General features: G+C 36.8%; 1 protein-coding gene across 2 annotated transcripts; it reads left to right on the forward strand.

Moving 5' to 3' along the window:
• Positions 1 to 339: 339 nt before the first annotated feature.
• On the forward strand, positions 340 to 25,623 carry GTPBP10 (GTP binding protein 10). 2 transcript variants are annotated; one of them, XM_081102332.1, is made up of 10 exons: positions 340 to 437; positions 3,356 to 3,549; positions 6,838 to 6,929; positions 7,422 to 7,566; positions 13,437 to 13,510; positions 14,121 to 14,173; positions 17,512 to 17,619; positions 18,816 to 18,893; positions 21,298 to 21,421; positions 23,411 to 25,623. In XM_081102332.1, exons 1-10 carry the CDS (start codon positions 405 to 407, stop codon positions 23,671 to 23,673), a joined length of 1,164 nt encoding a protein of 387 aa, XP_080958458.1. In that variant the 5' UTR covers positions 340 to 404; the 3' UTR covers positions 23,674 to 25,623. The 2 variants fall into 2 exon arrangements, with proteins under 2 accessions (XP_080958458.1, XP_080958459.1); XM_081102333.1 differs by having other exon boundaries at positions 428 to 1,585.
• The last annotated feature ends 314 nt before the right edge of the window (positions 25,624 to 25,937 follow it).

Below are 25,937 nucleotides of genomic sequence, written 5' to 3' on the forward strand. Positions count from 1 at the left end.
AGGGATAGAGAAACAGAAACGTCAATGATGAGAGAGAATCATTGTTCTACACCATGCAGGCCCCTGCTGGGGCTGAAGCTGCAACCAGGGCCTGTGCTCTGACCAGGAATGGAACCTGACCTCCTGGTTCCTGGGCCGGGGCTCAACCACTGAGCCACACGGCCGGGCTCGACACTGCCTCGCACAGTGCTGCTTCCCCGTAAACAGAACACAGCCCACCTTCCGCTGGTCGCACCACACCGCGCATGCGCCTAGCCCTGCGCGAGTACAGCTTACGGCGCATGCGGCTTTTCCTGCTGGAGCCCCGGAGAAACACAGTCGGCGCCCGGCAATGACGTAGAAAGGCTGCGCGGCGACCCGGCACAGACACGTTCTGCGGGAGCGAGTGCTGGCGGGTCGCAGTCATGGTGCACTGCGGTTGCGTGTTGTTCAGGAAGGTCCGTGCAGGTGCCCCTCCGCCTGATGGCCGAGCGCCGGTGCTTCTAGCCCCGCCCGGGGACTCTGGTTCTCCTCTGTCAGCCCCCCTCTTTCTATTTGGGGGTCTCTCTCCTGCTTTTTTCCACCCTAGTCTTGTCTCGGGTTGGCCTGGGAGCGGGGTGTGTCTGCCCGGCTCGGTTCGGACGGCGGTTTGGGGACCGGGTATGAGGTTCTTCTGGGGAATGGTGCGACGCGGGATGGAGAGCTGGGCATAGACCTGCTTTTAGACATGCAACACTGTGTACGCGGAGTGGAGCTTGACTTTTGCTTTGGGCTCAAATCGTATATTTTCCTCTTAAGAAATAGTATTCGTAGTCCTAGGCCGTTTACATACACATTTTACCTTTAGTGCATGGTTCTTAAGAGCTTTCTAAAGACGACTTTTCATCAGTGTTAGGTACGTTCTTATCAGAGAGGAAGGGAGAGAGAGAAATGAAAATATGTAATAATAGGCTTGCCTTCTTGCAAGAAATTTAGGTCAGTTTTTGTCTAGTGTCGGTTTTAAAATCAAACTGTAAAAAAATGTACAGTTGCTTCACATTTAAAAGCCTCTTTGAGAGCCTTACTAGTAATGCTTTTTTGCAACTAGCCAGCATTATAGTTCAGGCATTGCCTTATTACTAACGATGAGATTGAGATATTTCTTTTAAGTTTGGGTTCTAAGTCTCTGAATATGTTCAGTCTAAAGCAGTGAAAATGCACAGACTACTGCATTTTGTTGTGGATAAGTTAATAAAGTCCACTTGTGTAACCTTACTGCCATGAAAGGTCACTTCCAATCAGTGTCATTGCAATTGGAATCTAATTCTTCTGATCTCGCCTCGCCAGAACGAAAGCCTAAGTTCACGTCCAGAGAAAAATGCTCTGGTTGGCCCTCAAGTTTATCTCTGATATATTTCTCCCACCCTATTCTCTTACAACACTCTGTTTTATGAATACATTTGCATAGTTAAATGAGTCCCTGCAATTCGATTCTTTGCTACGACCCATGCAGAACCATGCACTGCGATCTCAGGTCTGAACTGCGTAGGCACCACCAAGAGAGCTTTTGCTAGATGTCCTGGCTTGAAGTAGCCTCTCCCCCTCTCCTCCAGAGTATATCAGAAAGGTCAGCCGAGTGCATGTATTTTGCAAAAAGTTTACAGATGTTTTTGATACTTGCAACTACTCTAGAGGACTAAAGATGTGAAGATTATTAATTTAAGAAATTACTCTGTAAGGAATCTTGATAGTCTGAGAGTTAATACATAGGCTCTTTACCTGCAAGAAGGTCTTGATTTAGTCAGGGAAAGAAGTAAATACTAAATGCAGTATAAGATTTCAGAAAGTGTACTAATACCAATAGAGGTATAATCAAATAACTAAGAGGTCGGCAAAGTTGATAAGTGTTGATTAAAGGAATTAAGAAAGACATCAGCAAATGGCATTCAGGTAGGTTTACGGTAGAAAAGAACAAATTACAGAAAGTAGAGGAAAAGCATGAGCAGAGTGGCATGGAGGTGTAAAAGTATAACTAGTACAGAGCAAAAGAGGAAAAACATAGGAGGGGTTGAACTAATGGAAATGAACCAAAGGTAGGTTAAGAGTTTTGAATATAGTGCTGAGCATTTTAAATATATTTTTATTGATTTCAGAGAGGAAGGGAGAGGGAGAAAGAGAAACATCAATGATGAGAATCATTGATTGGCTGCCTCCTGCACACCCTACACTGGGGATCGAGCCCACAATCTGGGCATGTGCCTTTGATCAGAATCAAACCTGGGACCCTTCAGTCCACAGGCTGACGCATATCCACTGAGCAAATCTGCCTAGGGCAGTACTGAGAATTTTAGACTTTATTTCATAAACAGCAAAATATACACAGACACACAAAAACCCTTGAGTGGTTTTTGGATAAGGGAGAAACATGCTTAGAGATCCATTTTTGGAAAAATAGCTCAGTCAGCAAGATGGATGGGTTGAGGAAGGAATGAGACACTGATAGACCAGTTAGGAGCTAACGTAACAATTGAGGTACGAGGGCAGGTTGTACCAGGAAGGAAAGAGCTAGGGCTTTGGGAAAAGAAGCAGGTATAATCAAAGATTCCCACATGTAGTCTCCATGAGTAGTAAACTATGCTTCCATCATTTGAAAACATTGGAGGAATAGACTTTACCTAAGGAAAAGTTTGGTTTTGTCATAGTAACATGTATTTGAGATGACTTATCCTTTCAATACCCAGGAACAAGTTACATATTTGAGGGGGTCTCTATTATAAGTTAAATACAGATCTTGTTCTCAGTTGCTCTAGACCCGTGGTCGGCAAACTGCGGCTCGCGGGCCACATGCGGCTCTTTGGCCTCTTGAGTGTGGCTCTTCCTAAGCCTTAGGAGTACCCTAATTAAGTTAATAACAATGTACCTACCTAAATAGTTTTAAGTTTAAAAAATTTGGCTCTCAAAAGAAATTTCAGTCGTTGTACTGTTGATATTTGGCTCTGTTGACTAATGAGTTTGCCGATCACTGCTCTAGACTATTAAGCTTACATCTTAGTGATGTCCAATAGACATAGAGAATATCTCACCTAGGTAATAGTTACTGGGTACAGGTTGAAATCACCCAGGGGAGACAGTCTAGTTTGAAAAGTGGACCAGTGTCAGAGACCTTGAGGATAGGAGGAACAACAATCGATAATTGGGGGGAAAAATAGGTTTTAAGAGTTAAATGGGAAGAGGAGGTCAGACAGGAGATGAACTGAGAAAAGACTTTAAATTTTGCATTCAGGAAGCCTCTTTTTATTTTTTCAGGCATTTTAGAGGCAACAAATACCTAGACAGGAGTTCTTATTGGTAAGCATAGTTGGTATACAAATGTTCTTTTTCTCCTTCTCTTTTTAAGTATGGAAACTTCATTGATAACCTAAGACTCTTCACCAGGGGAGGAAGTGGTGGAATGGGTTACCCTCGCTTAGGTGGAGAAGGTGGAAAAGGTGGTGACGTCTGGGTGGTAGCCCATAAAAAAATGACTTTAAAACAACTTAAAGACAAATATCCTCAGAAACGGTTTGTGGCTGGAGAAGGAGCAAACAGTCGGTGAGTATTTATTGAATGACTTTGATTTTATGAAAGTAATACCTCCCAAAAGGAAAAAATATTAAAAGATAAAGTTGTAATTAGTGATTTGAAGTAAATTATATCCTGTAACTGAGCAGAAATCTTCATTTGTCTCAACTCTATTAAAGATAAAAGATAGTTACTAAGAAAAGTTTTGGGACATTCAAACTTTTTATCCTTCTCCCAATGTCTGTTTATATTTGTTTGCACTTCCTCTGTAGAAACAGAAAGTGAATTCCCACTGTTTTCTTCTTTTGGGAAACCTTTCTCAAATTTCAGCCAAGCTACTCCATCCCATCACCACCAGTAGTTCTGCCAGCTTCTTATAGGCAGTGCTGAAAATTTAGAACCTGTTTCACTGATATCTCTTATATGTTTTCCCCTTTGCTTCTGTGTCGTTCTTTCTGTGACAAAACCTTTCATTTATTTTTCATTAATGTTGTTATTTTCTGTGGAACATACTATGTTGACCTCAAAATATGGGAAGGATTTTTTCTTTTGTTATAAAGAAAATGAAGAAAAAAATTCTTAAAGCTTCCATCAAATTGCAGGCTATGAGTCCTCAGGCCTATCTTACTCAGTTATTCCATGGGAGGTATTGGTATAACAGCTAGGTTTTATGACTGTTTCTTTTTTTTTTTCTTCCCACAGAAGTGTTTGGATATGTTATTTGTCATAGTACCAGATGATGAAATGTGACACTTACTTGGGGGCTGGATATAAGTAAAGGATAGAGGCCGGGATACTAAACACCCTATAACAGACACTCCCAACAACAAAACAACCTCACATTATCCTGCCCAAACTATGCGGCAGCACCCCCTGCTTGTAAGAGAATCTTTGGGGAAATCCTTTAAATTTCTTTTGAGCATTTTGTTTTATGAGACCATTTTATAGGACAAATTTTGAGAGCCTTATATTTGTTAGAATTCAGTAATTAAAGTTTTGAATACAGAATGTTATTTTAAAGTGTTTAGATCAGTGGTATACTTAAAGATGGTATGCAATGTTTAAATGTTAAGAGAGATTTAAATAGAACATATTTCTTACTGGATTGTGTGTTGAATTTTTAGAACAGAGAGGCTTAAATCTAAAGGATTAATAGGAACCAGCTGGGTGAAGGGGAGAAAAAAGCATTGCAGAAAAGGTAGCATGAACAAAGGCCCAGTGATAGAAGACAAGGAGCAATATAAGACACTAAAAGAAGGCCAGTGTGGCTGGAATGCAGAAAACACAGAATATAGAGGAAGATGAGACTGGAAAGATAGGTACAGGCCAGACTTTAATTCAGACAGTCATTATTTATGAAATATTGCAATATTCTCCAATTTGGTCTCCTGTCCCCAGTCTCAGTCATCACCTTCAATCCATTCTTTATCCAGTTATTCCTAGAGTGATTTTTCTAAAGCATCATCTTGTTAATGTCACTTGCCTACTTTAAATCCTTCAATGTTCCCTGTCTAAGATAATCTTCAAACTTTCCAACAGAGCATATCAGTCTCTTCATGATCTGGACTACAGTGTCTTTAGTTCACAACACACTACCGTACTTGTACCAGTGTTATTCTAGAAATAATTTATTTCTTCAAACAGCTTGTTCCTTCCTAATACAGTATGTGTGTGTGTGTGTGTATATATACACACATATAAATATAGATATATACATATATATTTAGCTTGCCAACAGATCTTTTCCTTTCTTGTTGTCTGGCAAAGTCCTATTCCCCTTTCAAGTCTTGGTTTAAACACTACTTCCAAAATATAGATAACTGAGTCAGATTTTAATTTCATATATCTAATAACGTGTCTAATAAAAATCAGACTACTTTTGTTCATCATGAAATCATCTCCCAGTAAACTGGATTATGCTTGCTCAACTATGAAAATTATCAAATACTATTTCAACCATTTAAAAACTATCCAATGTTATTCTGAAATTTAAGTGTCAATTTTTTTTTACTTGTATTTCAAGTGTTTGTTTCTTTTATTATTATTATTATTATTAGTTAAGGTATTACAAATGTGTCCTCATCCCCCCTAAGTGTCAATGTTTTTAATAAAATATTTTAATAGAAAGTTCACAATGGTAACAAATAAGAATGAAATTAAATCTTGCCTCTACTTTCTAAAAATTCCAACATACATCCCAATAAGAGAAGTGTTCTATTTAAGTTTTTCTTTACTATATTTCTAATTCATCCATTACTGTCAACCTGATTCATTCATTCAACTAATGTTAATTGAGTTTCCACTATGTACCAGTCACTGTACTAGATGCCTAGGATACAATGATGATCTAAACTAATATGTTCTCTTCCCTTCTGCAAGTTACTGTAGTGTAATGGGAGAGCAGACATTAATCAAACACCTGAAAAATGAAAAATTATAACTGTGACAAGTCATACGAATGAGAGAACCTACACATGTGTGGGTCTGGGAATTCTGACCTACTCATGGAGTTCAGGAATAAAAAGGTTTTATAAAAGGTCACCTATAATTTCGGAAATAACTTGTCCTAACCTTTTCTTGACTTTTCTGTGTGTTTACACAAATGTAATCATGTGTGTGTAGATAGTTTGGGGGTACAAAAACGAGAGGACAATATTTTGCAACCTCCTCTTTTCACTTAAATTTTTTGTGCTATTTTTACTATGGCTGCAGAGTATTATAGTATTGGAAATAATATTATTTTGTCATTCATCTATTTAGGTAATTATTGATTTTTTTACTGTTATACTCAGTGTAACACACATTCATGTATATATAGTAGTTTACATGTTTGTTCAATTATTTTCTTTTAGGATAAATTCTCAGAAGTGAATTTTCTAGTTAGAAGTTTGTACCAATTTATTCTCTCATGAGCAGCTAGATGAACCCCTTATAATTAAAGTACTCTCAGTTGAGGTCAGTTTTTTAAAAACTTTGTTATTCAATTGATTTTTCTTTTTCTAGTTTATTTGTGTACATTTCAGGTGTTCAAGATATTAATTTATTATGATTTGTAATGACTTTTGGTGGTTATCTTGGTAACTTAAATTATTATTTAATATTTTTATTGGGATATGATAGTCTAAAATGCAAATAATTAGGGATAATTTTATTTTTCCTTTATATTTGGCCATTTAACATCTACATCAGAAGAGTTGGTTGCCAGTCTTCTTTATAGGCCATTATATTTGCTTGAAGCATAAGCTATTTAATTTTGTGGGGTTTCCTTATTTTATATTAGATTTATTTATTTATTTGTTTGTTTATTTATTTATGTAGTGTTAGTGCACTGAAAGGCTCCAAAGGAAAAGATTGTGAAATTCCTGCACCTGTGGGTATTTCAGTAACTGATGAAAACGGTAAAATTATAGGTAAGTGTACTGTAGATTCTCAAGTTGTGTTTGGGAGCTGTGGGGAATAGCACCTCTTGAGTTTCAGAATTTTTTTTTAAAACATTAACTGCTAATTTAAGAAAGAACTTTTTAAAATGTTATATAAAGGCTGTTCAAAATTAACTGCTAGATTTCAGATTATTTTAAAGATATAAGAGTATTTAACTTGTTTTTAAAACATAAACTAATCTCTTTGAACTGCATACAAAAGTATTTTCCAGGGTCAAGCTTTTTTTTTTTTTTTTTTTTTTTTTTTAATTGATTTCAGAGAGGAAAGGAGAAGGAGAGAGAGAATTGAATCACGAACTCCTACTTCACAGGTCGATGCTCAACTAGTGAGTCACTCCGGCCAGGCCAGGGTCAAGCTTTTAATAGAAATTTCTGATATCTGTTTCTGAAAGAAAAATGTCATTAGTGGATTAGCTTCACTTACTAATCTTGGTTCTAAGTGTCTTTATTTCTCTTTTTAAGGAGAACTCAATAAAGAACAAGACAGAATTTTGGTAGCTGAAGGAGGTCTTGGTGGTAAATTCCTTACAAATTTCTTACCAGTGAAAGGCCAGAGACGAATAATTCACCTTGATCTAAAACTTATAGCTGATGTAGGTCTAGTGGGGTAAGTATCAGTCATATCTTTATTTTTATACTTCCAGAAAGAGAGTTCAGGAATAGGAAATAAACATAAATGGTAATTTGGGGCCAGCATTATTTCTCTTTTATGAAATTTGTGCATTGCTGGTATACTTAGAGAATATGCTGTTAAATGTAGTTATTTTCACAATATCATCATAGAGCTTCATATTGACTATTCATATATCAAAGATCATAACAATTGAATAGGCTAGTGAAATATTAGAAAATGAATAAAGAAAAAGATCAATCAAAAGCAGTAGTATAAGAAGGCAAAACAATGTAACCAGATATTAAGGAATAAAATGAGAAATCTGAACAACCACACTTTTAAAAGTATATAAAAACAAAGGAAAAATAATTAAGCTATACTCTTTTTAAAATACATTTTTATTGATTTCAGAGAGGAAGGCAAGGGGAAAGAGAGATAGGAACATAAATGATGAGAGTGAATCATTGATTGGCTTCCTCCTACACGCCCCTGACTGGGGATTGAACCCGCAACCAGGACATATTCTCTTGACTGGAATTGAACCCGGGACCCTCCAGTCCAAAGGCCGACACTGAGCCAAATCTTAATAAAGGTACTGATGTATCATTAATCAGATGGCTCAAGGCTAGTACAGACAGTCTCAACCATCAGACGTAGGCTCTATTGAGCACCAAGTTGGATCTTGCAATGACTGTTTTCCTATCCTTTACACTCTGCTTAGGATTTGTCCACTCTCAGTACTGTAGACAACCTTACAATGTTATCCTCTTCCACCAGCCTCCCATGTTTTCATTAAACAATGCTGTTTAGCTTTGGGTTTGGAGTGCTTGCACTCAACCAACTGGAGAGAGCTAGAATGCAAGGTAAAGAGTAGATAAAGGAAGGGAAAACTTCAGCTTTGCATTTCTTCTCTTTCTTTCTCTCCCTCTCTCTCTCCCTCTCTTCCTCATCCTCCCCTTGGCCCCATTACAGCATTACACAGTGGTCGGTAGAAGGCCTAAGCAAAAGGTAGGAGAAACTGCTGCCAACTTGAGTACCAAACTGCCATTCCATTCCTTGCCTTCCCATAGGTTCTTTTTTTAAAAAAAATAATAAATCTTTATTGTTCAGATTATTACAGTTGTTCCTCTTTTTTCTCCCCATAGCTCCCCTCCACCCCGTTCCCACCCCACCCCATGCCCTTACCGCCCCCCCCCCATTGTCCTCGTCCATAGGTGTTCAATTTTTGTCCAGTTTCTTCCCACATCCCCCATACCCCTTTTCCCCCAAGAATAGTCAGTTCACTCCTTTTCTATGCCCCTGATTCTATTATAATCACCAGTTGATTCTGTTCATCAGATTTTTTATTCTCTTGATTTTTAGATTCACTTGTTGATATGTATTTGTTGTCACTTTGTTGTTCATAATTTTTATCTTTACCTTTTTCTTTTTCTTCGTCTTCTTAAGGAATACCCTTCAGCATTTAATATAATACTGGTTTGTTGGTGATGAACTCCTTTAGCTTGTTCTAATCTGTGAAGCTCTTTATCTGACCTTCAATTCTAAATAATAGCTTTGCTGGGTAGAGTAATCTTGGGTGTAGGTTCTTGCTATTCATCACTTTGAATATTTCTTGCCACTCCCTTCTGGCCTGCATAGTTTCTGTTGAGAAATCAGCTGACAGTCATATGGGTACTCCCTTGTAGGTAACTAACTGTTTTTCTCTTGATGCTTTTAAGATTCTCTCTTTGTCTTTTGCTCTTGGCATTTTAATTATGATGTGTCTTGGTGTGGTCCTCTTTGGATTCCTTTTGTTTGGGGTTCTCTGTGCTTCCTGGACTTGTAAGTCTATTTCTTTCACCAGGTAGGGGAAGTTTTCTGTCATTATTTCTTCAAATAGGTTTTCAATATCTTGCCCTCTCTCTTTTTCTGGCACTCCCATAATTGGGATGTTGGTACGCTTGAAGTTGTCCCAGAGGCTCCTTATACTGTCTTCATATTTTTGGATTCTTTTTTCATTTTGCTTTTCCTGTTGGGTGTTTTTTGCTTCTTCGTATTTCAGATCTTTGACTTGATTCTTGGGGTCCTCTAGTCTGCTGTTGGATCTCTGTATATTATTCTTTATTTCAGTCAGTGTATACTTTAATTCGTCTTTTTTCATATCCGTGAGGGTCTCACCAAATTTCTCAGAGGTTTCTAGAAGATTCTTGAGCAAACTTATAACCGTGGTTTTGAACTCTATATCCAGTAGTTTGCTTTCGTCCATTTCTTTCATTTGTGACATGTTTCTTTGTCTCTGCATTTTGGCTGCTTCCCTGTGTTGATAGAGTGGCTTTGTGTGCTAGGTGTCCTATAGGGCCCAGTGGCTCAGCCTCCCTACTCACCTGAGGTGGACACTCTTGGTGCACCCCTTTGTGGGCTGTGTGCACAGTCTTGTTGTAGTTAAGCCTTGATTGCTGTTAGCATCACTGGGAGGAATTGACCTCCAGACCAATTGGCTGTGAAGACCAGTTATGTCTACAACAGGAGAACTGCTGTGCTGGAAACATTCTTATGGGGCAGGACTTGCTTCAGTGGGGCTTTGGTGCTCACTGAGTCTGCCCCCTGAGTGTGTCTCTTATGGATCTGAAGAGTTGGAATCAGGTGTGGTCTTACTCTGACCACTGGGTACACTGGCTCTTGGATCTCCAAGGTGATGCAAAGTCAGCCACTGCCTGAGGCCACCCAGCAGGAGCTACAGAGAGATCTGCAGATTCTTCCTCTTTGTTTGGGGTTTGGAGGTGCCCAGATGATGCACAGCTGTGAAGCAGTGCAGGCTGCTGAGGAGCCTTATGCCTTCTTTTGAAAGCTCTGGGGCTCTTTGACCCAGCTGCAGTTTGTTAGATTTTAGATTACAAAGGCCAGGTCATTCATATGCAAAATCCTCTGCTCACAGCTTGGGTGGGGTTGTAAATTGGGTGGGGTGGGGTGGGGTCTCAGGGAATCACTGGGCAGTGCAAGCAGCAATGGTTGCCTGTCAGTCAGTCCTGCCCTGGATAAGTCCCTGGATCTCTGTCTCCCTCGGCCCGTGCAGGAACAATGATTGCTGCAAGCACCTCTGAGAGAAAGCCACCCTCGTGTTCTGGCCCGATGCCAGACAGTCCGGTTTCTCCCCATATGAGTCTGGGTCCCCAAAGTCTCGCCCGGAACTGGAGTTCAGAGCAGTTGGGAGCTTGTATCTTCCTCCCGATTGAAAAAGACCACAGCATACCCAGTTTCCAGCCAATTTCAAGCATCTCCGTAACTCCGCTCTTCTGCACCTCTGCACCTCCTACCAGTCTCGATGTGCTTTTCTCTTTCTCTCTAGTTGTCGGACTTCCACTCAGCCAGCGTTCCCGTTATTCTGGATGATATCCGTTTTGTCTTTTAGTTGTATTTTTGATGTTGTTGTGCGAGACAGCAAGTTCAGGTGTTTACCTATGCCGCCATCTTGGTTCCTCCCCGCATTGGTTCTTTCTAAGCTCTTTTCATCTTCCTCTCCAGCCATCTCACTGCTTCTTTACCAGACTCTTCGCTATGAGTCTCTCCTCTTCCCATGCCTGTCAAGGTCTTACCAGCAGTGACTTGGAGTTCACAGAGGCCCCGTTCCTGCTGAAGTTGTAACAGGGAAAGATGTGATCCTGGCATTCAATCTTGCCATTCACTTGTAATTTCCCCCTCAAGGTTTATGAGTCATAAGCTCTGTAATACTATATATTTTTCAAACATTACCAATTTAATAGGGTTTTATGGATATGGCTGAGAATCCAGCCATTCACTTTCTCATTTGGTAGAAAAATGAGTTTCAAGTTCCATGAAGATACCTTTACAGACTAAGAAAAGCTCAGCAGGGCTGAGTAGTAAAAGTTGAGTGGGCATGGGGGAATCAAGTGAGACTATTTGTATTAGAATCTCTAGTCCTCAGGAGGCTAACTAGCTACTCTTGGATACATTATACTGTCTAAGTTTTTGTTCACTCATCTTCAATAGTGAATGGAGAGTTCTCATCTTAAGACATTGGTAAGATATTACATTTGCAGTACAACACATGCTTTGGATTTATAAATGCTCAGTGAATGAATGGTCACTGCTATCATGATCATTATATTGCCACCTTATAAGAGGCCACTATAGTGAAATGCTAAGCTTTTCAGAAGTGGGCTTGGAATTACAGTAAATAATTAGCACATCATAATTCTTAAGCACAATGTTTAACATTTTTCTAGTGCTTTTAAGGTAGCTATTCTTAAAAAGTACTACTGTGAATACCAGCATAAGTAGAAATCCTTTTAGCTAGTCTCAGCAGTGAAGTGAACCTTTGAAGAAAGGTATATAACATACACTTGTACTGCTATTGTCAAAGCTGACCTTTACATAGATTGGATTTCAGCCTCTAAAATTTTCATTCCATACTCTTTAAGAAAAATCCCAACTGTCTGTTCTTCAACCATTACCATCCTTTTTCTTCTCATATTTTGATCTTTTAGAAATACAGTAGATGCTTACATCTTTACTATTATGAAAATAGGATATTGGAAAAAATAAGCAAGTCTAACTAGTGATGATCATGGATAAAAGGTTGCAATTTACTTTTCAAATAGTTACAAGAGACTGTGTTTAACAGGATATAAGAAAATACTGTATTTCCAAGGGAAGCGAGTCATTAAGAAATCTCACATAATTTGATTCTAAATTTATTATAGAAATATTTTTAATGAAAAAAAATTGTTAAAAGAGATCCATTAAGAGCTTACAAATTTTTATAGAATTTGAAATTAATATTTGCAGAATATTACACTGTTATTCCAAATGAAAGTTTGGCAGAGTTTTGAAAGAATAGCTTTCTCAAATTTGAATGACAGCTCTGTGAAGGTAGGGATCACATTTGCCTCATTGATTGCTATTTTTCTGGTGCCTATGATATTGCCTGATACAAGTCAATGTTCAATAAATATTTGTTGGATAATTTTTTTATTCAGTTATAATTGACATATATATCAGTTTCAGGTGTACAATATAGTGATTCAATATTTGTATATTACAACATGATCACTATAAGTTTAGTTAACATCTATCACCACACCTAGTTATGAATTTTTTTCCTATGATGAGAAAGTTTAACATTTACTCTTATCAACTTTTAAATATATAATACAGTATCATTATATAGTAGTATTTACTATAGTCATCATACTACATATTATATGGCCCATGACTTATTTATGTTATAACTAGAAATTTGTATCTTTTGACCCCCTTTACCCATTTTTGCCTACCCCTTCTTCCCCACCTTCAGCAACCACCAATATATTCTGTCTATGAATTTGATTTTTTGTTTGTTTAGCTTCTATGTATAAATGAGATTATATACTATTTGTTGTTCATGGTCTGAGTTATTTCACGTAGCACAATGCTAAGGTCCATCTGTGTTGTCAAAAGTGGCACTATTTCGTCCTTCTTACAGTTGAATAATATTCTCTCTAAAAAAAGTCAATTAAAAAAAAGTTATTTTAGACCCACTAAACAATATAAGTAATATTTTATTAGTGTTTGCTAGAGATTGTAGATTACAGGTATTTATATTAGTTTATTTTTGTTGTCCTATGCTTTACTAATTTTATTTACATAATTTGAATTATTTATTCACAATACTAAAACATTTTCAGTGTCCAGCATGAATTTATCTTTACCTGTTTCATAAGTATATTTTGTTCCTCAAGTTTTTCAAGATTATTTTAAAGTTATACTCTTCTTTTAATCCCAGAAACATTCAAGAAATTTGCTTTTTAAATGTTAAGAATTCAGAGATAAACAATATTAATAGTATGATATTCATTGCAATGTATAAATTCATTTTCTCATTTCAGATTTCCAAATGCTGGAAAATCCTCTTTGCTAAGTAAAATTTCTCATGCAAAACCTGCAGTTGCAGATTATGCATGTAAGTATAAGTCGTTTTGTATTTTATTGTGTAGTGGTGAATTTTTAAAAACGAATCTTTCTCGTAGTATGAATAAAATGACAACTCATGAGGGTAGCCTTATAAATTTGAAAACTCTTGGCAGAATATATGCATTTCCCATTAATCTTTGAAACTTCTGCTGCCCTCAGCAGTTTCTGGTACTTGTTACTTCCTTTGTTGCGTTTACTTTTCTGTTGCATAATTATTTTTTGGTTTAGTTATGATTTTATGAGGCTAGTGTAGGATTGGTGAGGCTTGAAGATCACTGAATACGAAAGGACTAGACCAGACATAGTGATAGAAGTCTAAATTCTGGTCCACCCACCAAGCTTCTTCAAGTGCAACCGAGGAACTTTGAGGCCCACTAATTAGATTGGACTGTGCATATTATAAACATCTGTGTTTGTTCTTTTCCAAGTTTATTGTACATAGCAAAAATAATTGTACCTTCTATATCAACAAATGAGAACATAATCTGAATTAACTTATTCACAGAAAAGTATTTTTTATTTTATACATAATGCTAAGACAGTTTTGAGAGTATCGCCCTTTATTTTAGGCTTTATTTATTATTGCTTTTTTCTTTTAGTTACAACATTACAGCCTGAACTTGGAAAGATCATGTATAAAGATTTCAAACAGGTGGGTATTTTTAAAGTAAGACACTTGTAAAAAAATTAAAATAAAGTAACAGACTTGGTTGGAAGTGAAAGTACTTGCTTTTGGTACTTGGACTTTATATTTGACTGTTTCTGTGGTGTTCGGGGGAGAGGGACAGTTGCAAGATTTTGTTTTTAGTGAGACTGTGATCAAGTCAGTAATGAGTACTATCAGTAAAATATTGTATAAGAAGTAGCTTTTTAAAATAGGTATTATTTTTTATATTTTTAAAAATGTACTGGGGTGACTGGTTAATAGTTATATAGGTTTCAAGTGTACAGTTCTATGCTACATTTGTATATTACATCACCTGCCCACCACCTAAGCTTGACTCACCTTCCATCACCACATATATGATCCCTTTTAACCTTTACTACCCCTCACTCCGCTTCCTTCTGGTAACCAGCTTACTGTTGTCTGTATCTATGAGTTTTTGTGTGTGTATTTTTCTTGTTTGTTCATTTGTTGCTTTCAGTGTTATATCCTATATATGATTTCACTTATATGTGGATTGCACTCAGGTGAGAATGTAACTTCCTATTCTTTGGAAGTTTAAGTCCAGTTTGTTATTATAACATCTTATCTTCTTTATTTTTTTTCTTTTTTTATATCCTCACCTGGAAATATGTTATTTTTTATTTTAGAGAGAGAAAAAGGGTGAGGGAGAAAGAGAGAGAGAAACATCAATGTGAGAGAGAAACATCGATTGGTTGCCTCCCATACTCACCCCGACTGGATGACACTACGACACACCAACCAACTGAGCCACATTGGCTAGGACCTCTTCTTTATTTTCTTCCTTTTATACAAAAATATACTTTCATTGATTTCAGAGAGAAAGGGAAAAGGAGAGATAGTAACATCAATGGTGAGAGAGAATCATTGATTGGCTGCCTCCTACACACCCCCTACTAGGGATCAAGCCCACAACCCAGGCATGTACCTGACTGGGAATAGAACCGTGACCTCCTGGTTCTTAAATTGATGCGCAACCACTGAGCCCTGTGACCAGGCTTCTTTATTTTCTTAATCTCTGTGCTCATTGCAAGTCCATATTTACTCCCATGTTTGATTATTAATTTTCATTAACTAAAAACATTTTTTAAAGTTCATGGAAATGATTTTATTTCAACTTTCTCTTTAGAAAAGTTTTAGTTGAATGGGACTTTGACCTTATCTAACTATTGAAAATTATTTTTCTTTAATAAGGAAGAACTGTAGATGTTTTTCGTAATTAGACTAAAACAAAAATATGTAATGTACGATCAGCAATCATGTTCCTTGGTATTTGCCCAAATGAGTTGAAAACTTATGTCCAAATAAAAACCTGCACACACATGTTTGTAGCAGCTTTTTTGGTAATTGCCAAAATTTGGAATCTATCAAAGTTGTCCTTTAGTAGATGAATGGGTAAATGTTGGCAAATCCAGAAAATGGAATATTATTCAGCACTAAACAGAAAAGTGCTACAAGCTATGAAAAGACACAAAGGAATCTTTTTAAAAATGTTACCAGCACTTTATTTTTATTTATTTATTTATTGATTGATTGATTGATTTCAGAGAGAAGGGAGAGGGAAAGAGAGATAGAAACATCAATGACGAGAGAGAATCATTGATTGGCTGCCTCCTGCACGCCGTCTACTGGGGATTGAGCCTGCAACCCAGGCATGTGCCCTTTACCAGAATCAAACCCAGAACCCTTCAATCTGCAGGCCGACACTTTATCCACTGAGCCAAACCAGCTAGGGTGACACAAAGGAATCTTAAATGCATATTACTAAGTGGAAGAAGCCAGTCTGAAAAGGTTACATACTGTATGACTCCAATTATATGAGATTCTGGAAAAAGGAAAAAAAAACTATGGAGATAAGAAAAATAAAATCAGCCGAAACCGGTTTGGCTCAGTGGATAGAGCGTCAGCCTGCGGACTGAAAGGTCCCAGGTTCGATTCCGGTCAAGGGCATGTACCTGGGTTGCGGGCATATTCCCAGTAGGGGATGTGCAGGAGGCAGCTGATCAATGTTTCTCTCTCATCGATGTTTCTAACTCTCTGTCTCTCTCCCTTCCTCTCTGTGAAAAATCAATAAAATATATTTAAAAAAAAAAAAAGAAAAGAAAAATAAAATCAGTGGTGGCCAAGAATTAGGGGGAATGGAAGGAAGGGATGAATAAGCAGAGCACAGTGGATATTTAGGGCAGTAAAAGTATTCTGTATGATACTATAAATGGTGGATATGTGTCATATATTTGTCAAAATTCATAGAATGTGCAAAACCAAGAGTGAATCCTAATGGACTTTTGGTGATGATGTATCAATGTTTCATATAATCCATTGACATAATTCAAAAGAAATAAGATTTATACTGCTTTAACAGTGGTACAACAGTAAATTAATAAAATTTTAAGTTATATAGAATATTAAATACTAGGCAATTATAAATACAAGGTAATATGAATATAGCAAACAATACTTAGAGAAAAAGAGAGCATTGTTTGTAATTTTTAAGGGAAATTACTAGAGAACCTTCAAACAAAATTTCAGGACATGAGACTTCTGTAGTGTACACTGCTTTGTCACATACTCTGAAATCTTTATTCACAGGAGCAGTGTGTGTAGAGCAGTGTTTCCCATACCTTATTGCTATTCAGAATGATTTGGGTAGCTTAAGAATAACAATGATAAGTGAAGCCTGCACTCCAGAGATTTGAAACCAGATCTCTTAGGTGTGGGGCCTGGGCATCTGTAATTTATAAAACTGATTATGATGTGCAGTGAGGTTTGAAAAACACAGATGTAGGATAATGGCTAATAATGCTTATCTCCAAAGGAAAACAGGGATGCTATATCCTTTACTTTTCAATAGTCCTCCTGATAGATTATGAATAGAAAAGGAACATTAACTACATAAAGAATTTAAAATTTAAAACTGCAGAGCTGTACTAAGTAAATGCCAGCTGAATTAATATCTTTGAGCACTTTTAAGAATTTAGAAAGTTGAAATTCTGTGGAAAGTTTACATTAAACAATGTAATTTATGGAATTCTTACTAGAATTTTGTGATTAATAACTTATATTAATCCCTAAAGTTCTAGATTGTTAGATTAATAATTAAAAATGGGACTCTAATTTCTGATAAAGAAGGATTTTGATTCTTAATACATTTTGTTGTAAAGGTATTTTGGCTTTATAAAGATGCAGGGCTAATCACAAGTCAGGACCTGTTCATACTCGAAATACCATGAAACATTTTTTATGTAATTCTACTTACGGTTTTCATGTATTTTTCTTTTTTATCAAACCATTTAACTTTGTATTAGATATTGGTAGCTGATCTTCCTGGTTTAATAGAAGGAGCACATGTGAACAAAGGAATGGGCCACAAATTCCTCAAGCATGTAGAAAGAACTAAACAGCTGCTTTTTGTTGTAAGTCATATGTATATCAATGAAATATTCAACTGAATATGAAAATCAATGAATGTAGTTTTCCTAGAAATTTTTAATAAAGTGGTAGCATATGTGATTCCACTAAGTCTGTTTAAATGGGGGTCAAATACCATAATCTTGGTTTATAAAATGGGGGTGGAAATGGCATTATTTACTATAGCAGGTGTAAGTTTGGCCATACTTGTCAAGGTTTAATTCCTTAAGATTTTCACCATAGTACTATATTATATAGTGTCTTTTTCCTATTTTATTGGTGGTGTTAGATTATATATAGCTGACCCTGGAACAACATGGGTTTGACCTGTGCAAGTCCACTTATATGCAGATTTTTTTCTATAAATACCTGTGCTGTTTTTGATCCATAGTGTTGGGAGTCCACCAATGTTGAGGGCTGGCCGTATGCATTGATCTATGCCATTTTATATACGGGACTTGAGTATCCACAGGTTTTGGTATCCATGTTTGGATATCCATGTTTGGGTCCTGGAACTAATCCCCCGAGGGTACCCAGGGACTGTAGTAAAGTTTTGGGGGAGGCAAAAATTATACACTCATTTTTGACTATGCAGGGTGGAGTAGGTATTGGTGTCCCTAACCCCCAAGGTGTTCAAGGGACAGCTATTTATGACATTGTTCATATTAATGTAAATTGTCTCATCTATACTAGCTTTTCATGGTATTAATGGTTGTGATTTTATCAGAATAATTATAGTTATCTTGACACTTCAGTTTCACTTGTTTTCGTTTTGTTTTGTTGTTTTTTTGTTATCCTTACCTGAGGATATTTTTTTCATTGACTTTTTTTAGAGAGAGTGGAAGGGGTGGGGGAGGAAAGAGAGAGAGAGAGAGAGAGAGAGAGAGAGAGAGAAGAAACATTGACGTTACAGAGACACATCGATTGGTTACCTCCCACAGGCACCCCAACCAGGGCTGGGATCGAACTTGCAGCCCAGGCACCTTGACCAGGACTCAAACTGGAGATCCTTTGGTATTCAGGCCAGCGCTCTAACCACTGAGAAGTGCTGGCCAAGGCTCCCTTATTTTGAATTACTAAATTAACCAATAAAGTATAGATTGAAAAATGTTTTTTTAGCTTGAGAGAATAAAACATTTCAAAACAGAAATATGTAGCTAATCTTATGTTAATGGTTGTCTCTTTCCCTATTTTATTTTAGGTTGATGTTTCTGGATTTCAACTTTCTTCTCGAACTCCATACAGAACTGCCTTTGAAACTGTATTACTGCTTACAAAAGTAGGTTTTCTGTTGCTCTTTTACTGCATTCTACACCCGGTCTAATATATAGGTACAAAAGACTGTATGAAATGACACTAATTTTAATAAAATATATTCTACCTTTACTGTTTGAAGCTTTGAGGATACAGAATTATCTAAACTTGCTGTCTCTAGTTCTTCAGTATTAACCTGCTCTTCAAACTATTGCAACCAATAAAGCCTTCTTTATTGCACACTTCCCAAACCCTATCTTGCTTGAACTTTTATTCTTACTTCTTAGACTATTTCTCAGTCTACTTTTTATGCTCTTTCCTGTTTATGTTTTTAAAATATATTTTTATTGATTTCAGAGAGGAAGGGAGAGGGACAGGGAGATAGAAACATCAATGATGAGAGAGAATCATTGATTGGCTGCCTCCTGCACACCCCACACAGGATCGAGCCTACAACCCAGGCGTATCCCCTGAACCATGACCTCCTGGTTCATAGGTCGACGCTCAACAACTGAGCCACCCTGGCTGGGCCTGTTTATTCTTTAATTAGCATTCAGTTAAGAAAATATACTGATGACTGTCAAATCTATATCTGATTCCCAGATCTTTTGTTTAAGCTTTAGACTAGCTGCCTCTTGGACATCTTTGATTGCATATCCCATTAACTTCTCAAACTTAATATGTATAAAACTTACCCTTTTTCCCCCTTTTAATTCTCCCGCCTCCTCCACAACTTTACTGAGTATGTAAGCAGGAAACCTGGATGGTGGTCTTAATTCTAACTTTCTCACCACCTGTACCAAGCCCTGTCAGTTTTATATCCTAAATTGTTCTGAAGTCATCTGCTTGTTTTCATCCACACTGTTTTAATCATCAACCCCTCTCATTAGAATGTTGTAAGGCCCTCCTATCTGGTCTCTTTGCTTCCAGTCTCATTTCCCTGTAATCCATTTTTTTATGAGGCAGCTCGAGTGAGCTTTGTACAAGAACCAACCTGATGTTTGTTCTCTGCTCAAAATACTTCGATAGTGCCCCATTGCTATTAGGTTAAAATCCAACCTGATCGTGGTGTATGAGGTCTGTCTGGTAAGGTTGGACTCCTTACCTAGCAGTCTTTCTTTCTCTGCCTGCCCCTCTTCCATTCTATATCCAGCCCTATGATTTCTCTGTAACACTATGTGATGTTTCTCATATCCAGGACTTTGTATATTATATTTCCTTTGCCACTTTTTGCCTATTATGAATAATAGTGCTGTAAACATTTGTGTACAGGTTTTTGTATGGACATGCCTTTATTTCTTTTGAGTATATGCTTAGAAGTGGAATTGCTAGATGAATGTTAATTCTCTGTTTAACATTTTGAGGAACTGCTACACCATTACACCATTTTACAATTCTACTTGCAATATATGAGGTTTCTACTTTTTCCACATTAATATCTACGCTTAGATATTAATTGTTATTGTCTATCTTTTTATTTTAGCCACCCTAGTAGGAATGAAGTGGTATTTTATTATGGTTTTGATTTACATTTCTCTAGTGATTGATGATGTTGATCATCTTTTCATGTGCTGATTAGCCATTTGTTGTCTTTGGAGAAACGCCTATTCAGACTTTGTGCATTTTTTAATTGTTTTTTTTTTTTGTCTTTTTAGTGTTGAGTTGTAACACTAAATTTTTGTGTTGAGTTGTAACATTATATTTTTGATACAAGTCCCTTATCAGATACACGATTTGCAAATGTTTTCTCCTGTTCTACCAGTTGCCTTTTCACTTTCTTTATGGTATGTTTTGAAATACAGAATTTTAAATTTTAATTAAGTCTCATTTGTCTATTTTTTTTTCCTAATGCTTCTTGGTGTCATAGCTAAAAAACTATTGCCTAATTCCTGGTCATGAAGATTTTCTTCTATTCTAAATTTTATCTGTATGCTTAATAGAATTCCAGATATTTGTATTTGGCTCAAGACACAAATCACAGCTGTCTCTAGGATGGTATGTAAGCCAAAATATATTGACACATGACCTATTAAACATTTTCTGAGTTTCCTTTGTTAATTTTGTGGTGGTTGAGATTTATTACGTTTTAGAGATGTGACTAGGCTCTAGATTACCTAGGCCCGTGGTCGGCAAACTGCAGCTCGCGAGCCACATGCGGCTCTTTGGCCCCTTGAGTGTAGCTCTTCCTGAGCCTTAGGAGTACCCTAATTAATAACAATGTACCTACCTATATAGTTTACGTTTAAAAAATTTGGCTCTCAAAAGAAATTTCAATCATTGTACTGTTGATATTTGGCTCTGTTGACTAATGAGTTTGCCAACCACTGACCTAGGCCTACAAGGTAAAGAAAGATATTAACAAACAGGTAACCTATATACTAGTAGATTATTTTAACAAAATTATTTGGTCTTTCTTTTTTGATTTAAAGGAGTTGGAGTTGTATGATGAGGAAGTTCGAGCAAAACCTGCACTCCTGGCGGTAAATAAAATGGACTTGCCAGATGCCCAAAATAAATTCCATGAACTGATGAACCAACTCCAGAATCCTAAAGGTAAAACTGACTCATTCATTTAATGACAGTGTAATGAGTACCTGATTTGTGCCAAGTGATACAATCAGTGAAAAGAAAACTGACAGTTACTACTCTTTAAAAAAGTATGTTTGATGACAGAACCCGTACCATATGAAACATTTGCATAACATTATAATGGAATACTCACCAAGCTTCAGAATGTGTGATGTTCTGAATGAAAGGAGACAAAGAAGAAAAAGATCATGTGAGCTGAAAAGGTTAGGCTTCATTAGGAAGTAAAACTTAAACTGGGTCCTTACTAAGTTATTTGGATCGGAAGAGGAAAAAGTCAGCATCTTCCTATAAAGTCTTTCACCTTAACATGTTCCTCAGGTTCTAGAACTCTATTCCCCTAGTACACCGTAAATTTAAAACAGCTAATAGTTCTAAAGACGTACTTTATGTGTCTGCAGTGTCAGCTCTATGGGTCTTCAAAGAAGAACTTGAGTACATGTCTATGTACAGAAAAATAGATGCTGTTATTCCAAAAGATTTATTTGTTAGAAATTTCTTTCTAAATGGATCACTTTGTATAAAGGAACTTAAAGGGTTTCTCTAGTCTGGCTGGTGTTGCTCAGTGGTTGAGTGTCAACCTATGAGCCAGGAAATTATGGTTGGATTCCAGGTCAGGGCATGTGCCTGGGTTGTGGACTCGATCCCCAGGAGGGGGCATGGAGGAGGCGGCCAATGGATGATTCTCTCTCATCATTGATGCTTCTATTTCTCTCTCCCTCTCCTTTACCCTGAAATCAATAAAAACATATTTTAAAAAATAAATATAAAGGGACTCTCCATTGTCTTGAATGTTGAACTTTGCAGAAGTCTCTACCCTACATTGATGATGCTTTCGTTTTACTGAGTCTAGAAGAGAGCTTCTTCACAAACGAGGACATATCGGAAGGATAGCAAGTGGCTAACATGTTTTTAAATAGTACTGATTTCTCTGTTTTTATCCCTGGGATAAAAATTGGGGAAAAGAAATTATTGTTAGGAATAGCAGTCGACACCAGAAGATTCTTTTTCTGCTCGAAAATATTTCCCTGGAGCAACTTACATATTGAAGCTGTCCTTGAGTTACTTTTGGGATATAAATATTCCCTGGAATTAGTAAATAGTCTTTATTCCTTCATGTCATTTGCTTTGTGAGATCATTAGATCTGTTTGCTAGATGATCTTACAGAAGGCATTTTCAGAGGAGGTACCAGAAGAGAAGGTAACTCCAGAGTTTGTGGCTGTTTTGAACCATCAAAAACAAATTTCTGAGTTTTACCTCTCTGGACTTCTTGAGGGCAAATGAATCTCAGAAACCAAGCTCCCTGTTGGCTTGTCCATTCTCTTTCAATCCAGCCTTTGCAGTTCATGTCAATATTGACCCATCCCATTGTATGTCACCCCTCCTCCCATTGCCTTGATAGTCTGGGAGAGGAAAAAGTAATAGAACATCTTTCAGCTACTGTGGAGTGATAAGAGTAGACTCATCTGAAATGCTCTCCCCTTGAGTTACCCCCACATCTTCCTCAATTTTAATATGGTTCCTCGTACCAGTGCCTATACTTTAGGGCAGTTAAAGGCCATCCATGTATGGAGGCAAGCTAGCGTATCCCAAATCATAAATTGTTATTTTTATAGAAAGGTTCTTTCAGAGAATCTACGTAGCCTCACTTTAGCAAACACCTCCTCCCCCAAAGCAGCTAGCTTCTATAAGTAAATTATTTTCTGTGATTCTTTTATTTATACTTAATTTGGTTTAAAATATCTTAATCCAACAAATATCTCCCATGTGTCAAGAACCTTACCATTGTCAATAGTAAAAACCAAGGTTTCTGAGAGCATATTAGAAAGAGAAGGAAAAAGAAATTAAAAATGCTGTTTTCGGTTTCTTGGTTCACAAATCAAACCTTAAACATAGTTCTGACTTACTTCAAAGACAATGAAAATCAGCATAGTTTTATGTTTTTTTTGTTTCAGATTTTCTGCATTTATTTCAAAGTAAGATGATTCCAGAGAGGATAATGGAGTTCGAACATATCATCCCCATCTCTGCAATTACCGGAGAAGGAATTGATGAATTAAAGAACTGTATAAGGAAATCTCTGGATGAACATGCAGACCGGGAAAATGATGCATATCATAAGAAACAGTTGCTTAATTTACAGATTTCTAATACAGTATCTCATAGTGAGCCACTCTCAAGGAATGCTGTTACTAGTTCCAGAATGGATACAATTTAAATCCATTAAAAATGAACATGAAATTGTGTTCGTTTGAAAACTTTTCCACAGAGTATTATGTATTCCACATTTATTGTGAACCTTCTGATATATGCGCCATCATTTGGGAACCATATCTTTTTAAGTTGTTTATAGTTAAGTGTATTAATAGTAAAAAAAAAAAAAAACAACACAAGTGAAAGCTGAAAATGACAGTTTATAGTTTTATAGCCAATCTACCTAAAATAAAATCCTCTGATATTTCTGTACTTACAATGTCTGAAGTGAGATCATTTTTAAAAAATATATGAAAGGACTTCTCAAATATTATTAAAGTGAGCAACCAGGTATTGTTTGTTTTGAGTCTGTCATGTACTTGGTTCAATTATGAAGAGTTCTCATTTTAAGAAAATCTAAAAACCCTAAATTTGAACATAATGTTCGGTGATAACAAAGATCACTGATAATATTTAACAGATAGCAGCAAATAGATTTCAGCTTTTGGAAAATTTTCCTTTTTATTTATTTTAAACGTATTTATTTATTTTACTGATTGCAGAGAGAGGGAGAGAGAATCATGGATTGGCTGCCTCCACTGGGGATCAAACTTGCAAACCGAGCATGTGCCCTGACTGGGAATTGAACTGGTGACCTCTTGGTTCCTGGGTCAGTTCTCAACCACTGAGCCATGCACTGGGCTTAAACTTATTTTTTATTGTTGGAAGTATTACAGATGTCTCCCATTTTATACCTCCACCCAGCTTCTGTCCCACCCCAGGCCTTCACTGCACTATTGGCTGTGTCCAGGGGCTGTGCATATATACATATAAGTTCTTTGGTTAATCTCTTCCCACTACCCCTACCTGCCTTCCCTTGTCAATCCATTCCATGCTTACATGTCTCTGGACTTATTTTGTTCATCAGTTTATTTTATTCATTAGATTCCATATATACTAGTAAGTGAGATCATGTGCTATTTGTCTTTCGCTGACTTGCTTACTTCATGATTTACCATAATAATTTACAGGTCCGTCCATGCTGTCTCAGAGGGTAAGAGATCATTATTTTTTTACAGCTGTATAATATTGCATTGTGTAAATGTACTGTAGCTTTTTTATCCACTCATCTATAGCACTTCGGCTATTTCCAGATCTTAGCTATTGTAAATAATGCTGCTGTGAATATAGGTGTGCATATATTCTTTCTGATTGGTGTTCCATGATATATTCTCAGGAGTGGGATTGCTAGGTCAAATGGCAGTTCCATATTTAATTTTTTTAGGAAATTCCATACTGTTTTCCACAGTGGGTGCACCAGTCTGCATTCCCACTTGCGGTGTACTAGGGCTCCTTTTTCTCCACATCCTCGCCATCACTTACTGTTTGAACATTTTCTTTTTTAAGTATAAGAGTATTTTTTCTTACTTTGGAGCCGATTGGTGTATGACTCATTTTTTTATGGCCTCGTCTTTTTCGTTACTTTCACATTTTAGTAAAGAGAAAATAAAATAGGAAGTGCAAACTTTAATATTGTCAATCATAAATGTATTCTTCAGGTTATAACTTCGGATTTTCAAAAATATTTATAAATTGGACATTTTTCTTAATGAGTTGTATTGTAAAATATACATGTTCATTGTAAAATATAAAATTTAACCAGTGTAGCCTGGCTGGCGTGGCTCAGTGGTTGTGTCGACCACTATGATAGCCAATAAATTGAAATCCTGTCTTAGTGAATAGAATATAAAGATTCAAAAGTCTTATATAAGACTGATTAGATTAAAAAAATGATTGTCATGATGCCTACTACTTTCAAATGATCACACACAATAAATGGAAAGGTAAATGTGGCAAATGTTGATAATTGTTGAATATAGAAGGTAAGTAAGTATATGAGTGTTCGTTGTACTATTCAAATTCTCTGTACCTTTGAACATTTTCAAAATAAATTATAGAGTTTGAGCTCTTTTCCACTTCGTGCCTTGGTAAATACTTGGAGGGGAAAAACGTATTTAAAGATGTTTTGCTAACCTTACAGATAAATCACATTTAGTCGGAAATAGTTACGTGGGTATCCAACTCACGTAACTATTTTCGTTTTTGTGTGTTTTTTTCGTTTTAATTTTTTTATTTATTTTTGTGTGTGTTTCTAAGACTTACAACCCAAATCTGGACGGAACTGAAGGTGGGAGGAATAGGGTAGGTGGGAGGAAGGCGGAGGAGGTGGCCTCAGGATGTCCCTGCGGCCGGCCGCCCAGTGGATTCTGGGAATTGTAGTCTCCCAGG

The sequence above is a fragment of the Myotis nattereri genome (genome assembly GCF_964212035.1).
Source record: "Myotis nattereri genome assembly, chromosome: 11".
Taxonomy (NCBI): Eukaryota; Metazoa; Chordata; class Mammalia; order Chiroptera; family Vespertilionidae; genus Myotis; species Myotis nattereri.

Bases quoted from the DNA above. Each gene is read 5' to 3' on its own strand.
- GTPBP10 (XM_081102332.1), top strand. From the start codon at position 405: ATGGTGCACTGCGGTTGCGTGTTGTTCAGGAAG. The intron at 6,930-7,421 runs GTAAGTGTACTG...TCTCTTTTTAAG, and splicing joins TGAAAACGGTAAAATTATAG to GAGAACTCAATAAAGAACAA. The intron at 18,894-21,297 runs GTAGGTTTTCTG...TTTGATTTAAAG, and splicing joins CTGTATTACTGCTTACAAAA to GAGTTGGAGTTGTATGATGA.